The following is a 23,731-nucleotide window of genomic DNA, read 5'->3' as shown; positions in this document are numbered from 1 at the left end:
TAGACCTTTGCCGATATCTCTGTTGACTTAAGTATATATAAAATAACTGAAACATTCCTAGATTTTTAAACACATAAAAATTAAAAGCAATTCAAATAAACAAGTAAGTAAATAGCAATTAATTAATTATTCCATATAAATTATTGTCCACAGTCATGCCCTTAACTGTTGTTTACCGGCTCACTTGTTTTACGAATAAGAAATAATTCCGTAACCTCCGTAACGGTGATTCCCAAGAACTTGTTTCTCGGTTACTAATTAATACAAGAGAAGATAATTTAATATTCACTCACAGTTCAAACCCGAACACCAAAGCATGAAGGTCATTGTAAAAACATTTTGCACTTTTCGCAACAAGTTTACACGCCAGTGATCTCGAATTATATTAATATTAAAAAATAAATAAATTATGTCAGTTTAGTGGCATCAATAAGTGAGATGTTATCATATATTTTGTTTATTAGTGACCACATACGTATAATTTCCAGTATACCATTAGTTCTGTAACTGATTCTGTTGTGTCTGTTGTAAAGCACCGACATTATAATATGATTAACTTCAATGTGTTTTTTTTGTTTTTCATCTTTCAAGTGGTTCAAATTAGCGGCGATTTAGGTAAGAACTGTCTGTCTCTTCTTGTTTTTTTGCATGAAATTTGTTTTCATCGTAATTATTTATGCTGTCTGCTACTACACTAGTTAGTATTACGATAACCTTGTTTTTGGACGCAATTTAAAGAATTATCTAAAATTAGTAATAACAGTGACAAATTGCATATTTATGCGCAATGGTTAGACTTAAAATTTCAGACTTATGATAAAGAATGAATCAAATTTTGTTTATTACCCAGGCAAGTCACCATTCAATTTCTACAAGTAGGTACCTTTGTCATATCAGTGTTAACATTAATGTAAAGTTTCCAAATGTATCTTAATCCAATTAAAATCGTCACTTAAAGAAAAATCAAGGATATGTGTCGACTGTTTTCGTCAAGAACGTGTCTATAGCTATATGATATTATTTAGAAAAACTTTTAATGATCTAGAAATTGTGTCTTAACGCATACATTAATTGGTACTATTAATAGTATTTGCCGATAAAGAGCAATTATCATTAAGTATGAAAGTAAATGATTTATCTTTTCTTTTGTACTTTAAAATGATTTAGACATTGTGTTTAAGTTAGGGACAATTGAACTTGTAATATAAAAAATACGATTTAATAGTACAATCAGAAGAGGTAAGAAGTCCCCAAAAATGTTAACAGGAAATAAAAAATATAGTCGTATAGAACTAAAAATTCAAAGAAATATCGTTTTTTTCAGTGAATGCGTGATAACTGAAATATTCTACAAAATTCATAATTCATTAAGTCGAAAAAAAACGGTTTTGTTTGCAAATAAGAACAAAACTAAAGCTAGAGGAAAAAATAATTATTAATAATTATTATTCATTTGGTCTAGTGTAGTTGGTCTTGCATATTCGATCTTGGTCTTCGTTAGGTCATGACTTCTAAAGAAAATATAGGACGTTCTTGTAGGTCCCTTTTTTATTGTTAAAATCTTTAAAATCTGTGTAAAGCAAAATGAAAATTTAAAATACTAAAAATGTTTTGTTCCTAGAAAGGAATATATTAAAGTTCCTTTCAATAGTTTAAGTCCTAAATCCGCCGAAAGTGATAATTTTTCGTTTAGCCTGATGTATTTGGTTTTGGTCGTGCATTTTCGATCTTGGTCTTATTCGTTCGGTCTTATATTAAGTCTTGGACTTGTTCATTAGGTCTTAGTTTTAGCCTTGGTCTTGTCCGTTCTGTCTTGGTCTTGCTAATTAAAACCAGTATTGGTCTTTTCACAAGACCAAAGCTGCAAGGCCCAAGCCAATTTCTCTTCACTAGCTCAATGGTGAACATATCTTCTCCAAACTTATAAAAATAAAACTAAAAGAAGAAGTAAAGGTAGTAAGGTATTATTTATTTATTAACGCAAACACCCAACGTTCCGCCCCTTGGTATGTGGCTTTATTAAAGTAGGTTTTTCAGTTTAACAATGTATCTTTTACTAATTGTAAGTTGGAAGTAAACACACGGCACAATAACATTAAAATAATAAATTCATTGTCATCATGCGGATAAATTTGCGGGTGACCAAACAGGGGCCGATACGTTTCCGAACCTAACACGCGATCTCCCAATCTCCGTGGTTGGTGCCTGGTGTGTCAGATCAGGTACTTAGTATAGAATCCTAAAATCCTAAGCAATCCCTACTGGTTTTACCCCTAAAATTAGGACCATCCATAACTGATTCCATTAAATCTGGAAAAAGGTCGGAACCTTATTAAAGATGTGGTAGAGATTCGCATAAAGGTCTAGTCAGAGACATATTAGGGGCAGAATAGGAAGTTAGGAGGGGTAAAGGTAGACCCAGATTAAGATTACTGTTCGCAAATAGTTAAGGATATGGGTTGTTCTAGTTTCAGGAAAAAGCGAAGATTAGCTCAGATAGGAAGGATCGGAGGTGTGTGTTCAACCAGTTTTAAGAAAGGCGACCTTATGAGGATGAGAGATTCGCGAAAGTGACCGACCGACATGAACATTAAAATGAATTAATTTTTACCACTACAGATAACCTGAAATTAATGTTGGGAAAAGAATAAACTATAATTTTAAATTAAAAGACTGTTTTCTGAAATTAAGTAAGTACACTATTTTAGAATACACTAACTCCTTTCGGAAACATCATTTTAATTTAAATGTATTATTAATGATTAATAAAACTTTCATATTAATGACATCTAATAATAAATTGCATATTGATTGCCAGAAATAAATAAATACGAAAACGATTATTTAAAATAATATATACGTGCTGGTAATATGCAATATAGTTAGAAACTTTTGCGCAAAATAACCAATTACATACTCCGGCGTGCATTATATTGTTATTATTAATTTTTATGCAAATAATGCACACTAAGGTTGTCTTGCTGAATTTTCATTTACTAATGAATAGAGTTAAAATCGTTTTATTAAAAAGAGAACAGCTATTACAGGAATTTTTAAAAGTATGAACGCCAAAATAAGTAGATATAAAATTTTTAAATAAATAATAACTGCTACTGTTAAGAAATATAACATAAACTTTGGGAATTCAACGTTCAGGAACATTCAGATATAAATTAAACGGAAATCAGGTGGCTCTGTTTGGAAGGACATAAAAGTCGTTGAAATCATAAAACGGAAAAATAATGTATGAATAGTTATGAATCGGTAATGATGCCTTCTTCTTTCAAGTTGTTTTTAATTTATTTAAAGCATTAGCATCTTTCTCTATAAATATAACTTGTAATTCCAATTGTTTTTAATTTACATACCCAAATATGTGTAACCGCATGTTTAAAAATAAACCCATAAAGCTAATATTTATTGGACTTACTAGGCATCTGATGGAAAATTCCAAAATATTCTGAGTTGTAACATTTTTTTTCTAAGCAAATGGCCAAAAATTTCATCGCCTTCATAAAGTCGACAGTCGTAAGACTGGTTGGACAGGCACCTCCACTCTTTCCTATCCTGAACTAATCTTCGCATTTCCTCAAAACTAGAACAACGAACATCCTTAACTATTTGCGAACAGTAATCTATCTAAGTCTACCTCTACTCCTCTTAACTCCTGTTTCTGCCTCTAATATGTCTCTGACTAGACTTTATGTCTGAGAAGGTGTCCTACTAACTTATCTAGCCAATTTCTTATTGACTTCCATAGAGTCCTCTGTTCTCCTATTTTTTTAATATCTCTTCATTTCTAACCTTCTCTATCCACAGTATTCCCATCATTCGCATGGAACACCACATTTCGAATGCGTCCAACCTTTTCTTCTCCGCCACACTCACCGTCTATATTTCGCACTCGTACAGCGTCGTGCTCCAAACATACGCCTTTAACAACCTTCTTTTTATTAGAGGCGACTCGATCCTGTGCTATCCCCTGGTTTGTATCCCTATTACTCTTTCCATCCTGACTTGTCTAATTTCATAGATACCGAAAATCAGCCACTCCTTCTCTTTTTTTAATACATTAATAATTGATGGTGTATTGCTGAATTAGTTTATGTAGCTGCACAAGGTTTGAAGGTTAAAGGAATAAACAGCTACTAGAGGTTGGTTGTTAACACGAAAACACTGAATTAGACTTAATCTAATCTAACAAATAAGCAATACATGAGCCAAAAAAATACAAAACAAGTACTACACTGATCCTTGTAATTAAATGCAGCGTTGAGGGCCGTATTATGAACCAGGACCGAAATTGAATTCACTTGCACTTTTATGCACACTTTTCTTGAAAACGGTAAATATTCGGACATGCGAACATTTACTTAATTTAAATGTTCTAACTATAAAAGTAGCTCTATCACCTCTTACAAGCTCAGCACTAATTTCTGTTACACTCTGTATCATGTTACTTTGCTGTATTTTAGAACCACGTTAATTATCCTCATGCTCTCAAATTTCTGATAAAGGTCTAAATGAAGGAGGTGGGGGTGGGGGGGATCGAAAGAGGAGGTCTCCCGCAGCACTGTACCATAAAAAGTGCGTGACGGTCTCACCCCCATAATAAGTTATGGGGGTTCAAGGTTAATAAATATGCCAATTTTTATACATTTCTAGGTATGTAAATATTTATACAGTCATTCTTAAATAATACTCAAAGGTAAAACTAATCAAAAATACATAAAAATATTACTAAAGTTATATAAAGCATTATTTAAATATCTTTATCAATAGGTTAGGTTAGGTTACGTTAGGTTAGGTTAGATTATCCGGTTTTGTTCAAGTGACCTCCCTCTTTCGATCCCCCCACCACCACCCCCGAATGGGATGGGGGGGCCGTCATCTAACCTCCATAACTTTTTATGAGGGTTATGTAGTGATGGAGGAGACCTCCTCCTTCAATCCCCCCACCCATCTAGACCATTACCAAATTTCTTTTACTAAAGGTAATACGAATTTTTAATTTAAGTTTAATTAAGAATTTCGCCTTCAGTGATAGTAGAAACCTTATGTACTACATTTTGCTTTATTTTTTATTCTTAACACGTGTTCATCAAATGTCCGTTAATTTTGACTCCACATTTAGCGCGGGGATAGACAAAAATTACGTTAAAATTTTGCAATAAGCTTCCTTTTTCTTTCTAAAGGTGACATTTGTGAAACATCATCTGGTGAAAAGGGTGAATGCATTTTTGTGCATCGATGTCAAAGTGCAATAAAATTTATACAGCAAGGTGGTGCCCCAGAACTGTGTGGCTTTGAAGGTACCGAGGCTCTGACATGCTGCGAACGCAATCAGCTGGTAATCAAAACACCATCACAAGCAACTTCCTCAGGAATCAGCCACCAAAGTAAGTTCAAATAAAAATATATACGTCAATCATTCCATCAAACCATTCGCAAATGTTTGTTTTTGGCATTATGTGTTTTCAATAAGCTTGCAAACTTTCTTTTTACATCTGTGTTGTTAATTATATGACAAATATATGTTTTCATAAACGGGAGGGATTAAAACTGCAACCGGGGATCTCCATATCTGCATATATTTGTGCTTTCGTTCTTCTAAAGATCATTTCACCACATTGCTTATTTTTTGTTTTAAAAGGTTTGCTATTTACTGTTCTTATGTTCGGTAGAGCCTAGCACTAGATTCCATAACGATTTTATATGTATACGGAAACTAAACAACCACATTCAAGAGCCTATAGAATATATTAATCGAAAAATTCATTTTCAATTTCTTCTCCATACCTTCTTCCAATACATGCCTCAAGGTATTTAGTATTTATTTACATTACATTCATTCCCCATTCTAAATCTTGCTGTTTTCTCTATATCCTTTGTATTAATTATGTATTCAGGTATTGTGTCATTTGGCAATCTTCCCACATCCATTCCGTCATCCCTTCTGGATATTTTGAACATTGAATTTTTCTTAGATCCTCTCCCGTTTTCATTTTTCTACTTCTATCTATCATAATACTTACATTCAATCTCTTATTTTTCCATTCAATTAGTTGTTCCTTGCTGATTCTCATTTCCTCTATAGATTTATCCCTTTCTTCATCATATCTGCTTCTCATACCTATTTTCAAATCTTTTCCTCTTCATATCTCTTTTCTTATACCGTCGTCTTTTAATTCTTCCAGCTTTTTCTCATATTTGATCACTCTTCTTCGCGCTTCTTCTACCATTTCTCCATATTTCGTTTCTCTCCTTATTATATCTTCTGGTGTGCTTCTATCTAACGATTATACAAATTTCATATATCATTTTTAAATTCTTTCTATCTGCTCATATTTTTTCCGCCACCATATTATAACCCCATAAAACATAATGCTTCTTATAGCTAAATTAAATAACAACATCCTTATTTCCCAATTATTTTAACATTCTCCCTAAAATTGCCATTGCCTTTGTACATTCATTCTCTATATGTATCTCATCCTTATTATTTTCCCCTAACATGTACCCTAAATAATTACATTTTTCCAATTTTCTTCCGTTCTAAAATATGCCCCTAACTTCTCTTTATTTTTCTTCTACCCCTTGTCTCATCAAATTCCATTATTATTGTTTTTTATTCAGCTTTAAACCCTTTTTTTCTAAGTACCTTTCTAGTACTTTTGCCATTTCCCTCATAATTTCGCAATTTGTCTGCATAAGTTATGGTCAATATCTTTTTTTCTTCCTATGACAATTCCTCCTTATTTTACTATTCCCGTTGTCCCTTTTAAATCACTTAAGTACATATTAAATATCTGAGCACTTATTTTACATCCTTGTCCATCCAAATTCTATTCAATTCTCTTTTATCCTCGGTACTCCTGACGTTTCCCTATGAATTTCCATTATTCTTTCTACTTGTCCTTTTTCTATTTTATTTTCTATTAACATTTTCTGTATTTCTTTTCTATCTAATGTGTCATACGTCGCTATTAAATCTACCAACATTATGCAAACCTTCATCTTTCTTTCCAAGTATCTTTGAACTGCATTTATTAACATACAAATTGCATGAATCAATGACTTATAGTATATGCAATAAAGATACTGCGATTTAATATTTTTGTAATATTCCACACATTATTTCACAAAGTAAACAATTAATGAACACGTCATCACATATTTCTCAAAACTACGACATGTAGTGCTTCAAACGCCTCCTTAACTTATGCACGTTTTATGTTAAAAACTACTATAGCTCAATAAATAACCACAGGCAGCACAACAGGCGTCATCCGCAGATAAGGTAATTATGGGTTCATTAATTAATGACTAGAAGGTATTTTACGCTATCCATGGTTAATTATTAATCTCGCTTTTAACCAGCAATAGTTGCGGTAGGTGGTTTTCTATGTGAAGTGGCTATCGATAACGTGCATTACTGATATGCTGCTGACAATCAATAGATTCGAAATCCCTATCCACTTCTGACAGCAGGTACAGCAAAATGCAGGCCAAGAATTTATTTTTCTATAGCTCAATGTTTTTAATATTTTCCTTGAAGTTTACCTTAACGGAATTTTATATAATTATTATAAAAATGCTACTGGAAAACCTTCTAATACCATGACATTATGCACACGAATTTATTTCAACGGAAGAATATCAAAATAACAGACAATTAGAAAATACTACAAATGGCTCAGTAAACGCCATCTGTAGCACGATGCTACATTTTAGGATTACGTATGCTCCAACAAGGTCCACTTGTGTGGATATCTACTTGTTGAAAACGAATCCCGGCGTAGCCAACCTCAACGTGATAGGCACTTTAGCTTAATCGAATAAAATAATTCGAAGTGGTCTGTATTCTGTCGAAACTGCGGATCGCGATTTCAATCTTTTTGGATCTCATCAGCGCGTCGCAGGCAGCTCCAACAGAACACGGACCAACTGTTACCTGCTGTCTTAACAGTGCGTTTTAGAAAATACTACAAATGGCGCAGTAAACGCTATCTGTAGCACAATGCTACATTTTAGGATTACGTATACTCCAACAATTATTTTAACAGACAATTACTCTATAACACATAAACAATCACTTAGGAGTCCGTCGTCAAAGCCGTCATTATCCCACTATGAATGGTCAACAAGTTGAAGTTTATAGCTGCTCATTAAATCCGCGACCAGTAGCCCCAGGAACATCGGCGATTGTTTGTGAAGAGAAAAGACCAGGCCCTAATATGAAACCTATCGTCCACCCTCAAAGACATCCCCCTCAACGACGTAAGTTCCATGTTAGCTGTAATCCGAAACAAAAACTCTCCAACTTTTCCAACGTTTGCAGACGACTCATGCAGATTACCTGACGGAAATCGTGGAGAATGCCGCGCACTTGCTCAATGCCCAAAAGCTGCTTTGTTATTCACACAAGGAGTTCATCCAGTAGTTTGTGGACGTACTGGAACAGAAGTGTATGTTTGCTGTGAAACTGATACCATTCCATCCACCGAAGTTAATCTTTTGGGTCGACCATGTGTTTTTCCGAATGGGGAAGTTGGAAATTGTTTGTTACCTTCCAGTTGTTCTAGAGAGAATCAATGGTTCCCTTCTGTCTACTGTGGCACGAGCAAATCAGAGATGATTTGCTGTAGAAATACCCCATACATTGGGCCTCCTACACCACTCACAGAAATAAACCCTTACACAGCTCCCGAATTGTGTAAGATTGTTTAATAATAAGTGGTCCGTCTAACAAATACGCGAACTGAGATTGTACGTGCTTTATTTAAGAAATTTATAGTGCATTATGTTGTGCATTCAAAATACTCGTCAGTTATTGTAATGTACTTGTCTCGTCTTCGTTTCCATTATTGAAAACATTCCTAGAGGTCCTCACAACTCAGACTCTTCAGCTGTTTCATTTCTTCACTTTATATCATCTCCATATCCCTCAATACTGTCCCTGCACATTCGGCCATCATCAGCATTCGATCCATCCCAGAATTTGCTTGGATGTCAGCAATTTTGAGAAGACACAATGTTCTTAATTCTAAACGTTCTGATAGAATCGTGTTTCCCAAGTATAACTCGTCAACGATAGTCTGGAATGTGAATCAATGATCGAAAATCCTAAGAGACTACACACTCAATGTTTTCATCAATATAAGTCCAAGACAGACCTAAATTTGTATCATCCTTACTGAAGCACTTATTCCACCTAAATGGGACTTTAATGAATTATTTCCATTTCATCTATCTCCTGAGGGATTCTCCCAAATTTCACTAAAAACATTATGTCGCATTATTGTTCGATATGCTAAGAAAAGCAAAAATAGCAGCACAGTTCGCGTAGTTATTAGACAGACTTCATTTGCTATGTTCCGAAATTATTTAAGAAAAATTGAATCGTTGGATTCTTATTCCGAGCCTGATACAGTTTCGGAAAATTGTGTTTTTCCTTTTCAAATGCTACTACACTTCAGGTACTACAGCAACAACCGAATCGCCTCCATCGACAACTACCGAAATAGTTTCACCCACTCTACAAACACCTTCAACCGTTAGAACCACAAGCACTTCCGCGACAACCCAACCGAGTTTTCCATCTGTTGTACCAAGAGAAACAACTGACTCACCCAATTCGTCTAATTTACGCGAAAGTAATAAATAATGTAATACAAAAATGAATTGGATGAAAACAGGATTTTAAATGACTTTCAGACGATCCTTGTAAGTTGAGTACGGGAGAAAATGGGGTGTGTCTCTATACGTTTCAATGTACTGCTGCTCTGGAGGTAATCCTTGGGGGTAAAGTACCTGATGTATGTGGTCGTGACGGAACCGAAACGTTAATCTGTTGCAAAAGTAATCTTACGAATCCATTTGAATTTGAAGATCGTTTTGCGAAAAATACCGTTAGTCAACAAAGTAAGTTAATGATTTGAGATGACTTTCATTAGGAATTTGACGAAAGTCTACAAAATAAATTGTTATACAACATAGAGTTAAATGAAGTTTGCAAGTTTGTAAGTATATGTTACTGATATATAATTTGAAATTTTTTACAATAAAATTGGAAAACATTGCACACGAAATACTGAAACGATGGAACTTTTTTATTTAATACTTTCTTTAATTTTTAATTAAAACGTTTGAATACTACATTTACCTGTAGAATGTATTGAATACAATGAAGAAGTAGAAAGATTCACAGAATCGAAAATAGTTAACAGACCCCCTCTTGTAAATGGATCTCCAGCAGCAGAGAAGGAATTCCCGCAAATGGTAATGTATAAATAAAATTAGTTCAAAATATATTCAAGAATTTTATCCTATAGTATCTAAATTACATCATTTACTTAGTTTCGAATTTGGTAAAAAAAGTTTCTAAACCTAATTTGTTTTTATTTTTCATTAACGTTAAATATTATTTAAGGGCAATACCAATTTTACCAAATTTAAATTTCACAAGTTTGTTATTGGAGGAGTCAAAACTATAGAAAAGGAATTTCCTCACATGGTAAAGTAAATTTTTATTTTACTATAGCATGCAATTAATTATTATATATACATAGCGATTGATCTAAATAGAACATTAGTTTATAGGGAAGAATTCAAAACTTTTTTCTACAAGTCAAAAGGATTTACTTAATAAAAGTATTTTCTAATTCTTACGAAACGGGCAATGACTTTGTTATTTCAAATGGCATGACTGAATTGCCTTCATATTTCTGCATCCTTTATTAGAATTAATTAACTTTTATAAAGTTGATAAAAATATTATACGAGGACTATTTCATTCTGCCTTCGACAAGTCATAAATAAAAGTCAAGTGAATATAAGAACTGTTTATTATCTTCGGCAGGTCATGTACATGGTGGGCAAATGTCGAAGTTTGTATAATACAACTCGGTAACTATAAGAGATACAAATAAATTAATGGCGGCTTCTCGATCTCTTGTGCCTGAAGAACGTAAAAGTTGTTTTTTTCTAATGCTACAAACAACCAAGATATGGACGTGTAACCAAAACTCGAAATTTTCAACTTTTCTTTATAACTCGAAAACAAAAGACGATAGCAAGCTTTTGAAGACACCAATAAATTTGTCTCAAAAAAGAGATCTAAAAGCCACCATTAATTTTTTTGTATTTCTTATAATTACCGAGTTGTCCTATACTAACGTCGAAATTTGCCCACTTATGGTTACTTTTTGACATAATCACCTTGACAGTTAAGATATTTTTGGACCATGTGGAGAAGCTTCCTCTTCATAAAATGTTGCCGTAAATTAATTTACTTGAGTCTTAACGTTGTACTGAACCCCTTAATTAGTTTGGAAACGGTGGTCACCCACCTACTTCTTCAATTTCAGATGTCAGCACGCCTCTTATTTTGACCACCCCAATGAGATCCATCTTTTCCCTGCCTTTCCCACTACCAAGCCAACGAAGAATTTCAAGGTCATTCATTGGCGGTAACATCTTGCAAAAAAAACATTGGAGCGCTTATCCACAGACCACAGGTATAACAAATGTTGAGGTGATTATGTCTGGAAGTAACTGTGTGTACATAACCCTTAGTAATAAAATAACTTTTATATTTGTTTGACTTGTGTGGTCCATCCGGAGATTAAAAAACAAAGGTCCATCAATAAAAAGTGGATTATCTCGGAAACCAAAACATTACTGGAATTGTTTCATTCTATTTAAAATAACGATGTATTGGAACACTTTAAGCAGAATGGAAAATGCTACTGTTTGGGAAATATTTTCTTAAAACAGATCCATTTAAATTGTACAATACCTATCTATACTAATCGCAAGTTTTAAAGGGATACATCTTTTTCTTGTCTATAAACTTCTAACGAACGATTTATATCAATCACTGTGTATTTGAAACATCAGTTTCAATATAGCATCATATCATGTTCGGTATTAAATCATTAACTTTACAGAATGTATATTAATTATAAATAACCATGTCAAGCTTTCTGAAAGCTACTATATCAACATCATTTAAAGAATTCAATTTTAATAACTAATAAGTTATTACAAGTCAATAAACAAATTATATTTTTTGTAACTATTTCTACTATGATTTAATTTTGGCGTACCCATTTTTGGATTATACATTCATAAAAGTATCTATTATAAATCGTAAAAGTGATTTACCTAAATATGCCATACGTAAATGGGCAAGTAGCTGCTCGACCGCTCGCCAGCTTCGTTCGTCCGACCTGTAATTGATATGATTTTTAATTATTCATCATGCCATCTAAGAGAGTAGCTGCAGATGAGTCCGAGTGGACCAAAACCCACGAATTCAAGTTCACATAATTACGAAATTAGTTTGTCCAAATCAAGTACCCTTGCAATTTTTGTCTCAATGAACATGACTGCTAAGATACTCATCAAAGAAAAATTTCACCTCCTGGCCGAGGGGTGGCGAAAAATAGCGTACTCGTCAGGGGAGGAAATTAACATGCTGTCTGAGACGTTTGTTACACTTCCTACCTACGATTACAGAACTTAAGACGTTTTGTGTTATGGGAGATATATACTTGTAATTTTACATTATTATTTTTTCGGAACTAGAGGCGAATTGGGTTATATCGTTATAATACCTCGGCACAAGGAACTTAAAATCTACAACGGCATAAGACCCCCTTGACCCCATATACTTAATACTCCCATATTGTTGGCAGGAGCCTGGAAAAGATGCCTACTCAACGGTGCAGACATATACACGTCTATCTCCATCATTTAGATGTCATATGTTATGTGCATGTCTAAGAATTGTAATTGTATACAGCGTCAGCGTATTTAGATTTTAAAATCCTGAAGGAGTTTGAGTAAAAAAATATACGAAAATTGTTCGGTTCCAGTTGTAATATAATCTACGAAATGAATGAGTGGTGCGAGCAGAAAGCTACGTCACACCTTACTCCAAGTGAAATAGTAGATATTCAACACTAATCTATTTCAGGCTGCACTCGGTTTTGGGTCGATAAATGATGTTCAATGGCTTTGTGGGGGATCTTTAATAAGTCCAAATTTTATTTTGACCGCAGCACACTGCACGTTTACGCAAGAACTGTAAGTATCATTGCCTAAAATTAAGAAGTCAGCAATAGCTTTAATCTGTTTTCTATTTACCTGTCCGAAAAGAAGAAACATGTAGGTGTTTCATTCTCACCCAGTTACTAATGGTGGTAGGAGAGCAGTTTCTCCGGATTACGCCGGAGGGAAGGGCGGAAAGCCCTCTTCAACCTCCTTTTAGAAATCGTGGGATTATCTACGGAATATTATTATTATCCCAGCATTTGCTTAATCATCATCATAAGGTCGTCAGTCCTAAGACTAGTTGGACACGTACTTCCACTCTTTCATATCCCGAGCTAAACTTCGCATTTCCCTGAAACTACATCCTTAACTATTTGCTAACAGTAATCTAATCTAGGTCTACCTCTACCTCTCATAACTTCCGTTTCTGCCTCTAATATGTCTCTGACTAGACTTTCATGTCTGAAAAGGTGTCCTACCAACCTATCTTGCCTATTTTTTATTGACTTCCATAGAGTCCTCTTCTCTCTTACTCTTTCTAATACCTCTTCATTTCTAACCTTTTCTACCCACGTTATCCTCATCATTCGCTATAACACCACACTCCGAAGGCTTCTAACCTGTTCTTGTTGCAGTAATTTGTTGAAATAATTAAAATTCAGCTTATTGGCTGTTTTAACAAAATAGTCTTCTATTAAAGCCATATTAGGGGTCCCGTTATCCCAGTAGCCTCCAATAGGCTAAAGGCGGTCCTGATAATTACTGTATGCAATAACAAAGTTTACATTTACGATTACTAATCAATTTTTAATAATGTTTTTAACAACTACATAGATCTGTATGTAAGTATGTCAAATTCGTTTCAGGGGTCAAGTGAAATTCGCAAGAATGGGACTTCTGAATTTAAAGATAATAACGAACAACCTTCAAGATTTTGTGATCACTCAAGTATTCACACATCCAGATTACCGTCCACCTGTTCAGTATAACGACATTGCCCTTTTAAAATTGAATAAAAACGCCGATTTTACAGAATATGTTAAACCTGCGTGTTTGTATACTTCACGTGAAGAACCCAAATTAAAACCGTATGCAACAGGATGGGGAAAAACGCAGTTTAATGGCGAAACGAGTGATGCTTTGCAAAAAGTTGATTTAAACTATTTCTCATACGAACAGTGTAGAAGTGCTTTTGCATCGGTTAGTAAAAGAAAATTACCAAACGGTATTGTTGACGAAACTCAAGTTTGTGCTGGTGGAATTAATGAGTCAAAAGATACGTGTCAGGTAATTATTAATTAATGTTCTAAATCGGACACTTTTAAAACCATTCATGTCTGTTAATGTTTATCATGTTTAGAATGTAAAGTTACATATCAAATTTTTATGTCGACAAGGTGTAGATGAAGAAATGAAACTTTATTTTGTATTTTAAAATCACTAACGTAAATAGTGGCTTACTATTACACTCATCATCATAAGGTCGTCAGTCCTAAGACTGGTTGGACACGCACCTCCACTCTTCCCTATCCTGAGCTAATCTTCGCATTTAGCTAGAATTAGAACAACCCATACCCTTAACTATTTACGAACAGGAAGCTAACCTAGGTCTTAGAAAATACTACAAATGGCGCAGTAAACGCATAATAATAATTCGAAGTGGTCGCGATCCGCGTCTGACAGTTTCGCCAGAATGCAGATCACTTCGAATTATTTTAATCTAGGTCTACCTCTACCTCTCATAACTTCCGTTTCTGCCTCTAATATGTCTCTGACTGGACCTTCATATCTTAGGAGGTGTCCTACTAACCTGTCTCGCCTATTTCTTATTGACTTCCATAGAGTCCTCTTCTCTCTTACTCTTTCTAATACCTCTTCATTTCTAACCTTCTCCATCCACGGTATCCTCATCATTCGCCTGTAATGCCACATATCGAACGCTTTTGTTTTTTTTTTGTTCATCACTGATGATGCAGCACTATTTATGATGCACGTCAAAATAGTATTTAAGAACACAAAAGAACGGTAAAATTAAGGTTACGTAAACATGAATAGGTACAATAATATCTCCTGGATAGACAATTGTAATTTTATTATTATTATTGCCAAGATGCTTTACCTACTTTTTGTGGGTAGTTTGCTAATAGGCGCATCCTCCCTTTAGAAAAAGTTAATTGCAATATCGGATAAACACACACACATACGTGCGTACACTCCAAAAATTGTTTCATATTGCTAAAAGATAGACTTCGAGTGTGTATCAAAAATTATTGCCGGTTTCTTTTAATCCTTGTACCGCATTTGAGATGTTTTGTTGGTGAGGAAGTCTTCGCTGGGGAAATCGATGACCGTACAATATTCAAGTTTACAACATTACAGAAACAAATAAGTACTCTAGACTGGTTGCAAACATAAACATTCTCAATTACACTTAATCTAATCTAACAAATAAACAATACATGAGTAAAAAAAATACAAAATAAAATTTAAAACGGATGATGTAAGTACCAGCTTATTTAATACGGCGTTGCGTTGTCGTATTTCCTTGCAGAGCTGGAATTACATTTGCCTATACTTGTAACTACGTTTTTCATGAAAACGGTGAACTTTCGAACACACAAACAGACACTTAATTTTCTTGTTGTATTGTGCTTTTATTTCTGCTTCGTTAAAAAGAGTTAATCAGTATGCGGTGTACAAGTTAATCAAATTAGCTCAAGTAACAATTACAGACCTCTTTAGAAAGTGTTTGATTTTCCGAAAGCAGAAAATAATTTTTTAATTTTATTAATTAGCATATATTTATAGGGCGATTCGGGTGGACCCCTTCAAAGCAAAATAGAATTTGGACTGAACAAGCCGTATTACATAATCGGGGTGACATCATTTGGAAAAGCTTGTGGAATTCCCAACACTCCCGCCGTATACACAAGGGTATCCTATTATGTGCCATGGATAGAGCAAATAGTTTGGCCGGAGTAATAAAATGCAAAATAAAATGGGAGTATTTCAATAGTACCTATTATTTTTTATTTATAACACAAATTATACAGATGTATCAGTTAACTTACGACTTCAAATAAAAAATGAAAACAAAAAAAAAAAACAAATGTATTTGGATGTTTCTATTTTGGAAACTGTCTGTTATAATAAATTATAATATACTTACGTAGTAAGAATAATCTCGGTAACTATTTAATAAAAATCCAATTACTTATAGGTATCTACTAAAGGAAGCACCATAAACAAGAACGTGTTAGTCACAACCTACCTTAACCCATTTTAAGAATAAAAACATTTTTCACTCACCTTGTATGTGAAAATTTGGACAATATATGGGAACGTCCGTTAATTACATGAGGAGTTTTCTTATTAATACTAACCCCTCTCTCATGTGAGATTTATCAGAGCAAAATAAGACATTCCAAAATAAGTAAAGAAATTTAATGAGAATCATGCATGAGAAGGTTAGTTTAGGTTATTAGATTATTAAGGTCTACTCTCCCTCTGGGGGATTAGTGTGGTTCAAGTCCGCCATTTTGTGCACCTACAGTATAAGCATTATTTTTAATTGAATGGTCTAGCGATGGGTTGGGTTTAGTTGTTTTACTTCCTTTTTTCTTTCCCTCAACACCAGGGAAAGGAATAGCTTCCGCGCCCTCGTTATGTATATATATTCTTACACAGCGCACGAAACTATGAGGTCGCCCAGAAAAAAAATCTATGTGGTTATTTAATGGGTCTTGCTGTACCGATGTCGAAGCTGTGGTAGTTATCTTAAGTTGGTTCTACCGCAATCTTGATCTGAGAGGGTGAAGATATGTCGAAAACGGCCAATAAGCTCTTCTAATGCTTAATTTAATCCTTGTTGGGGTGGTTACTAGGTCGTTTTACCAGTTCGCTTAAAGCTGCAGAAAGTGATGTTATTTTCGCTTCAGTTTTTTTTTCCGTCACAGTTGCTTAATTCCTACTCAATCTTCCAGACACAAAATATCGTCCCAGCTACTTCCACACATATCTAATATTATTGACTTAGTCATTACAAATGTAGCAGGTCTTCAAATCGCCCCATTTCCAACCGCCGCGGCTGTCAATCAGATTCAGAATATCAATGGGACCTCAGTCGTCAACACTACGGCCGTCCAACCTCCCACAGTATATTCCTTAACTATTGTATATCTGATTGTCCTACGTTTCTCCGTGGTTCAGCTGCTCTTGTCCTGCAGACAGACAGACAACCATCGCCCAGACCACTCATCAAGGAGCCAGATTCGAAGCAAACCATCCGGCAGCAACGGGGCATGAAGCGAACTGTGCTGCAGACTGTCTAACATTATTTCTTCCCTTGGTCAGATAACTTATAGTGTCACCTCCGATTCAAGCAGTAGAAATCGGTAAATAGGTAAATAAGAAAATCCTCGTCAGCTCTAGCTCCGTTATGTCTGTTCCACCGAAGGCAATTGTTACTCTGAAACTGCAACGTCAGATCCTGCTTACAACTGCTAATTCTTTGACGGTCGGCACTCATCTCGTTGAGTTCAACCTGCGTCTTCAGTGGGCCTTCACAGTTGTCAACGCACAGTCAGTTACGCTTGTCCCACTTCAACCCTTAACACTCTTGCACCACTTCACAATCATCAACGAAATCTACTCTAGCTAGCGGTACGGCGACCTCATACAACAATACGTGGACATCATCCTAGCGGACCGTTCAACAGCCGAGTTAACTGATCTGCCAGTTCACCATCAGATACGTACCTCAGGGTCCATCGTTTTCGAGCGGCCTAGAAGATTCATCAAGGAATGTTCAAGCATCTGCTCGATTGAGGCATCGTACGCCCATCTTCAAGCCAATTGGTAAACTAGCTCTACGTTGTTCCAAAGCCTAATAAAGTCAGTCACAATTTTTCTTACTCAAGTGTCAGAGACACCGTTCACCTTATCTCATCAACATTTGACCGGCTAAGCTTGCGTAAGGAGATAATTCACTTGTCCCGCTCTTGTCAATCACGACAGCGTGCTACAATCCACAGGCACAATCGTTCAGCTCTAGTGGCTCTAGGAAATTACAGTACAGTGAAGAGTCTAGAAGAGTCTCTTGGAGCATCTCCATCGCGACCCCATCAAGTTGCCTCTTTGCATAGTGTTCCAATACTGCTTGATCAGAGTGGACAGGCTCTTCAGGTGGTATGAAGGTATTCCGCTGCCAGATTAGTAGCCAAATACCGTTTCCAAAACCTTAATCGACCAGTAGATAAGCCTACACAGTACTCCGCTGACGATTACAGGCCAAGGAGTTCAATTCGAAACCGCCCTGTTCTCAAAGATAGCCTCGGGGTTACAAGGATCCGCATTGCAACCTATCATCCTCAACCCAACGGCATGGTTGAACACATATATCCTACGTTTCTCTAATGTATGACGATGGGACGTTATGACCCGACCGCCTGCCGCTGGTCCTGACACACCTTCGAAGTGCGTTCAAAGAGGACCCCCAAGTTTCCCTGGCGAAAATGCTCTATGCAACAATTCTACTGATTCCCAGCGCATTGTTTCCTACTGGAAGCCGCTCGGAGGCCTCCTCAGTATCTTCGTGGACAGTTTTCGCCGATCTGCGCCGGCATTCAGACACATCTTAGAAAACAATTCGTTTTTGGTAAATGTCTAGTCAAAAGAGGAGGTCTCCCCCACCACTGTACCATAAAAATTTCGTGGCGGTCTCATCCCCATAAAAAGTTATGGGTGTTAGATGGAGGTGGGGGTAGGGGGATCGGAAGAGGGTAGGGGGGATCGAAAGAGGGTGGTCACCTGAGTAAAACCCAATAAAAAATTTGCGGCGGTCTCACTCCCTTAAGAAGTTATGGGGGTTGAAAATTGATTATTTTGACAATTTTTATACACTNAGTTGATTATTTTGACAATTTTCGTACACTATAATTCACATAAAATTCAATAAAAAAAATATTTTCAAGCGGGTGGAGGTGGGGGATCGAAAGAGGGTGGTCACTTGAACAAAACCCGATAACCTAACCTAACCTACCCTATTATAAAGATATTTAAATAATGTTTTATATAACTTACTCAAAATTTTTATGTATTTTTCCATTTGTTTTACCTTTGAATATTGTTTAAGAATGACTATATAAATATTTACATGCATAGAAATGTATAAAAATTGGCATATTTATTAACTTTGAACCCCTATAACTTTTTGTGGGGGTGAGACCTCAACGAACTTTTTATGGTACAGTGGTGGGGGAGATCTCCTCTTTCGATCCCCCCACAATTCTGACCGCTAAGGCACGTCCATTACTATACGTCTATGAACAGGACATACATCTATGATCTACAGTTTTTAGATTTATGAATATGTTCTATGGAAATGTTTATCAAGTAAAATTGAAAATAACCTATATTTTATTTAATTTTAATTTAGCATATAGGTTTCCACTACATCATTGTTTTTGCAATTTTTCTAGTATACTATACCCGAAATTAACAACATCTTAAAATATGGTACCTCGGTAATTTATTTATTAATCATTGTATCCGATAGTTTGCGATTGTGATCAAATTTAAAAAATTAAGGAAATATGTTAAGGGCGCTTTTTTCCAAGTCTCAGAGATTTAAGAGAGGATCTGGTAGTTATTTGAAATGGAGAACTATTTTTAGTTTCACGAAATTACAACAGCAAAAACAGTTTCCTGAATCAAACGATATTTTATGTACATCTGAAATAGATGATAAAGACCGGTAAGTTCTTAATTTTTGGATTGTCACCCTTAATGTTTCAATTTGTTTGTGTTTAGTGAATATCAAGAGCTATCTAGTAGATTTTTTGGGGTAGAAAAGGCTTATAATTGTTATATAATACATCCATATATAAAATGGGGCCCAAAGAAACAAATCTTAACCACACCAGAAGATCAGCTTGAAGAGGCTGAATCCTTAATTCGAACATTGGACCCTTGGACAGTAGAAGGCAAAGTAGTTGTCCCGCTAACAAGTTTAGATAAAAAGACGATATTTGGTAGTGGAAACTTGGAGAAGTTAAGAAATACAATTAGAAGCAGCAAGGCTACAGCAGTCTTTATGAACATGAGTACATTAAAGATTATGCAAATTGAGGAATTAGAAAGTCAATTTGGTGTTCCAATATTTGATAGATACAAAATAGTTATAGAAATACTTCGATTGCATGCAATCAGCAAACATGCAAAATTACAAGTTGCACTAGCAGAAATACCATATATTACAAATCGTCTGACACAGAAGGACATTGCTTGTAGTAACCCAGAGAAAAGGAAACTTATGTTACATAGCAGAGAACAGAAACTAAAAGCAGCAATCAAAAAGCTGAGAACTCAGCATGAAATGACTAGGAATAGGAGGAAAAGCTTAGAATTTCCTTCAGTGGCTGTTGTTGGATATACCAACTGTGGAAAAACTTCCTTAATTAAAGCATTATCAAATGATAAGGATTTACAACCAAGAAATCAACTGTTTGCAACTCTTGACGTCACAATGCATGCTGGTTTATTACCCTCAACTTTAGAAGTGCTGTATGTTGACACAGTAGGATTCATTTCTGATATACCAACAACACTAATTGAATGTTTCATTGCTACTTTGGAAGATGCCTTATTTGCTGTAATTATTTGATAATTTTGCCTAGATTCTTTCTATTTATTTTTTTTTAAATTTAGACTGTTATTTTGCATGTAGAGGACATTTCCAGTAAAAAGAGGAAACATCAAAGAAATCATGTGCTTCAAACATTAGAAAATTTACTCGGCAAATCCTTGTGGAAAGACAAGCTCAATAAAATTATTACAGTGGGTAATAAATGTGATCTTGTTGAGGAAATAGACAACGAATCAGGTTTAATTCCTGTCTCTGCAAAAACAGGACAAGGTGTATATATTTAAGTTTTTTTTTTGCTCATGCTAATAAAATTGTTATTTTTTTATTTTGTTGGAAGGACTGGACAAACTTTTAAAAGTATTAGAAGACGCAGTCTTAAAGGAGTCTAACAGAAGATTATTAACAATTAAAATACCTTTTGGAGGAGAGGAAATAAGGTATATTGAATTCGTTATGGTATTTTCTTATATTTTATAAATTGTAATTTAATTGATCTTAAGTTTTTCACTATTAAAGATTACTCTATTGCAGTCGAAAAATTTATGGAGAAAGCAGTTTATGTATACATTTTATTAGAATCTAAATTTTCAGGTGGTTGTATAAGAATGCTACTGTAAAGACTGAAGAAGAAAATCCTGACGATAGTCAATATGAAAACGCAACTGTCATAATATCTGAAGCTAAGTATCATCAATTTCAAAAACAATTTTGTAATCATCGGTAAGGTTTATTAAAATATTTTTTATCATTTTTAAATCTTATAATTTATTTTATTGAAACCACTGCATGAAAATCATCCAAAACTAAACATAGGTATTTTTTTTGGTCCTTTATTTTTAAAACCTCAAAATAAGCACTAATTTTCACTTAGAATTAAATTGGGTACTCATGTACAGCATTAACAAATACTTCAACGTTATCAACATTGGCATCTGGATAAATTCCATGACCCAAGTTTACAATATAATTTTTGGTTCCAAATTGTTTAATCATAGTATTAGTGTAGTTCTTCAATGCTGCTGGTGGAGCATATAAGGCACAAGGGTCTAAATTACCTTGTAACACTATATTCTTGTTACAACTAACAGCTTCTCTTGCCTCTGCAGGGTCTGTTGTCCAATCTATTCCTAAAACTTCGTATCCTAATTGAGCTTGGTCTCGTAAGGAAAATCCAGCCCCTTTTGCAAATAACACCTAATTGATAAAAAAACTACAAATAATAATAATTCATATTCGGGTTTAAAAATTATTTAACGCTACATTATTGTACTTTTATAGTAGTGTGGTAAACAAATTAAACAATTTATGTCAACTTTACAATTATTTACACCATATGAGCTTGTGCTGGTTTATCAGTAAGTAATAAATTATCAAATTACAATGATAAATTTTACTTTAACAGGAGAATAGTATAGTAAAACTATTATCAAATTCATTATAACAAACATTTACCATTGGAATGTTTTCTAAATTCTTATCTGCCAATTTTAAGCGAACTTGTTCTCTAATCCTTTTGAGATATGGGAGTGCAAATTCTCTGTATAAGCCTCTGTTTAAATATTCAGCACTTGAATCAAAAACTTGTAATATTTGTGCTCCAGCTTCACCTTGCATTACAAGATAATCAATAATTACATCAGTTAACAGTTCCAACAATTGATGAGACTCTTTGGAATGGGCATATAACCATTTCTTTGCTTTTGAAAGTGTTTTAGAGCCTCCTCCTTCAATCATGTATCCCATTAATGTCCACTTAAAAAATTACACATAAAGCGAGCAATTGATAAGAAAATCTATGGCTTACAGGTGCTCCTGAAAAGCCAAACAAAGGCACTTTTCCTTCTAATTTATGTCTAGTTAATGTAATAGCTTCTCCAACATATTTTAACCGCTGAATAGCTCCATCTACCTTTAGATCAGGAATTCCGTCTACTGTTAAAGGGTGCGGTAAAACTGGACCCTAAAAACACAAATATATAATGTCTTAATTAATATAAATCTAATCTTACAAGTCCTGGTTCCATTTTAACTTCCATACCCAGAGCTTGGGGTATTACAAGAATGTCACTGAAAATAATCGCTGCATCCAAATCATACCGCCTTATAGGCAGTAAAGTTACTTCACAGGCTAATGAAGGGGACTGACAAATTTTAAAGAAGTCATGTTTCTTACGAAAATCTTGAAATTCTAGAAACAATAACAAATACAAAAAAATATATAAATTCATAAAAATTGTTTTAACCTGGAAGGTAACGTCCAGCCTGACGCATTATCCATACTGGAAGTTTATCAGGCAATTCACCCCTAATTACTTTTAAAATTCTATCGTTTTTTAATGTAGGAAAGTTTCTTGATGCTATTAATTCCTGAAATAAATTCACTTAAAAATGCTTTCTAATAAAATAATGTAATATTACCGTAGTACTTGCCATATTGGTTTATAAAAAGATACTAAAAACTAATTAAATGATAACAATAATAAACATAAATATTCATTAAACATGACAATTAATTAATTTCTAGGTAACCTATAAAAGTCAAATCATAATTAAATTTTCAAAAAAACCAACGGAAATAACCCATAGATAAAACATTAACCTTATGTATGATATTAAGAGTACGTTTCACACTCACGCTCACAACGTTCACGTTTATGACTACTGATTTTCCTGCCCCATTAGCTAAATTAGCTTAGCCCATTAGCTTCTGAGCGTTTTGCTTGGTATTTCAAGTTCAAGCGGAATTATAGTGGAATGGGTTTGATGGTTTGAAGGCAATACAAGTATAATGTTACCAGTGTCTTTTTTTTTATGTACTAGATGGCTCTGCCATTTCGTACTTGTGGCGTTTACCACTTACCGCTGATGTTAACCACAATTTTGAATGATATAGGAATAGGGTAGTATCTCACGATGTCGGACATTTAAACCTAATGCCACACGGTGCGTGTCGACATGGAAGAAAACTAGACGATCACTTAATCACGAGATCGTGTAAAAGACACTTTCTTTTAATTGAGTAGAAAG

At 34.6% G+C, this 23,731-nt stretch overlaps 3 protein-coding genes across 6 annotated transcripts; 2 read left to right on the top strand and 1 right to left on the bottom strand.

Annotated features, from left to right (window-relative positions):
- The first annotated feature begins 212 nt into the window (after window positions 1-212).
- LOC108736803 (serine protease Hayan) lies at window positions 213-16,173 on the top strand. Of its 2 annotated transcripts, none has more exons than XM_025979594.1 (11): window positions 213-615; window positions 5,196-5,399; window positions 8,101-8,280; window positions 8,342-8,716; window positions 9,480-9,656; window positions 9,718-9,924; window positions 10,172-10,281; window positions 10,433-10,516; window positions 12,983-13,092; window positions 13,926-14,346; window positions 15,868-16,173. In XM_025979594.1, exons 1-11 carry the CDS (start codon window positions 549-551, stop codon window positions 16,039-16,041), a joined length of 2,109 nt encoding a protein of 702 aa, XP_025835379.1. In that variant the 5' UTR covers window positions 213-548; the 3' UTR covers window positions 16,042-16,173. The 2 variants fall into 2 exon arrangements, with proteins under 2 accessions (XP_025835379.1, XP_025835380.1); XM_025979595.1 differs by having other exon boundaries at window positions 219-615; window positions 9,489-9,656.
- A 3,271-nt stretch (window positions 16,174-19,444) lies between these two features.
- Window positions 19,445-21,460, top strand: LOC108736812 (putative GTP-binding protein 6). The gene is made up of 5 exons (XM_018469395.2): window positions 19,445-19,813; window positions 19,870-20,710; window positions 20,767-20,974; window positions 21,042-21,141; window positions 21,296-21,460. The coding sequence occupies exons 1-5, from the start codon at window positions 19,653-19,655 to the stop codon at window positions 21,426-21,428; spliced, it is 1,443 nt and encodes a 480-aa protein (XP_018324897.1). The 5' UTR covers window positions 19,445-19,652; the 3' UTR covers window positions 21,429-21,460.
- Window positions 21,461-21,491: 31 nt separating this feature from the next.
- On the bottom strand, window positions 21,492-23,437 carry LOC108736813 (uroporphyrinogen decarboxylase). 3 transcript variants are annotated; one of them, XM_018469397.2, is made up of 7 exons: window positions 23,304-23,387; window positions 23,123-23,156; window positions 22,948-23,071; window positions 22,714-22,892; window positions 22,509-22,664; window positions 22,157-22,456; window positions 21,492-21,898 (listed from the first exon to the last, which is right to left on the bottom strand). In XM_018469397.2, the coding sequence occupies exons 2-7, from the start codon at window positions 23,135-23,137 to the stop codon at window positions 21,578-21,580; spliced, it is 1,095 nt and encodes a 364-aa protein (XP_018324899.1). In that variant the 5' UTR covers window positions 23,138-23,156; window positions 23,304-23,387; the 3' UTR covers window positions 21,492-21,577. The 3 variants fall into 3 exon arrangements, with proteins under 3 accessions (XP_018324899.1, XP_018324900.1, XP_018324898.1); XM_018469398.1 differs by lacking the exon at window positions 23,123-23,156 and having other exon boundaries at window positions 23,340-23,437; XM_018469396.2 differs by lacking the exon at window positions 23,304-23,387 and having other exon boundaries at window positions 23,123-23,258.
- Window positions 23,438-23,731: the final 294 nt, after the last annotated feature.

This window comes from Agrilus planipennis, unplaced genomic scaffold (genome assembly GCF_000699045.2).
Source record: "Agrilus planipennis isolate EAB-ADULT unplaced genomic scaffold, Apla_2.0 scaffold142, whole genome shotgun sequence".
Lineage (NCBI taxonomy): Eukaryota > Metazoa > Arthropoda > Insecta > Coleoptera > Buprestidae > Agrilus > Agrilus planipennis.
The sequence above is the reverse complement of the archived record's forward strand: the minus strand, read 5'-3'. Positions and strand labels throughout refer to the sequence as shown.

Bases quoted from the DNA above. Each gene is read 5' to 3' on its own strand.
- LOC108736803 (XM_025979594.1), top strand. From the start codon at position 549: ATGATTAACTTCAATGTGTTTTTTTTGTTTTTCATCTTTCAAGTGGTT. The intron at 9,925-10,171 runs GTAAGTTAATGA...ATTTACCTGTAG, and splicing joins AAATACCGTTAGTCAACAAA to AATGTATTGAATACAATGAA. The intron at 14,347-15,867 runs GTAATTATTAAT...ATATATTTATAG, and splicing joins AGTCAAAAGATACGTGTCAG to GGCGATTCGGGTGGACCCCT.
- LOC108736812 (XM_018469395.2), top strand. From the start codon at position 19,653: ATGTTAAGGGCGCTTTTTTCCAAGTCTCAGAGATTTAAGAGAGGATCT. The intron at 19,814-19,869 runs GTAAGTTCTTAA...GTTTGTGTTTAG, and splicing joins GAAATAGATGATAAAGACCG to TGAATATCAAGAGCTATCTA. The intron at 20,975-21,041 runs GTGTATATATTT...TTTTGTTGGAAG, and splicing joins CTCTGCAAAAACAGGACAAG to GACTGGACAAACTTTTAAAA.
- LOC108736813 (XM_018469397.2), bottom strand. The intron at 22,457-22,508 runs GTAAGCCATAGA...TAATTTTTTAAG, and splicing joins TTGGCTTTTCAGGAGCACCT to TGGACATTAATGGGATACAT. The intron at 21,899-22,156 runs GTAAATGTTTGT...TTTATCAATTAG, and splicing joins ATTTAGAAAACATTCCAATG to GTGTTATTTGCAAAAGGGGC.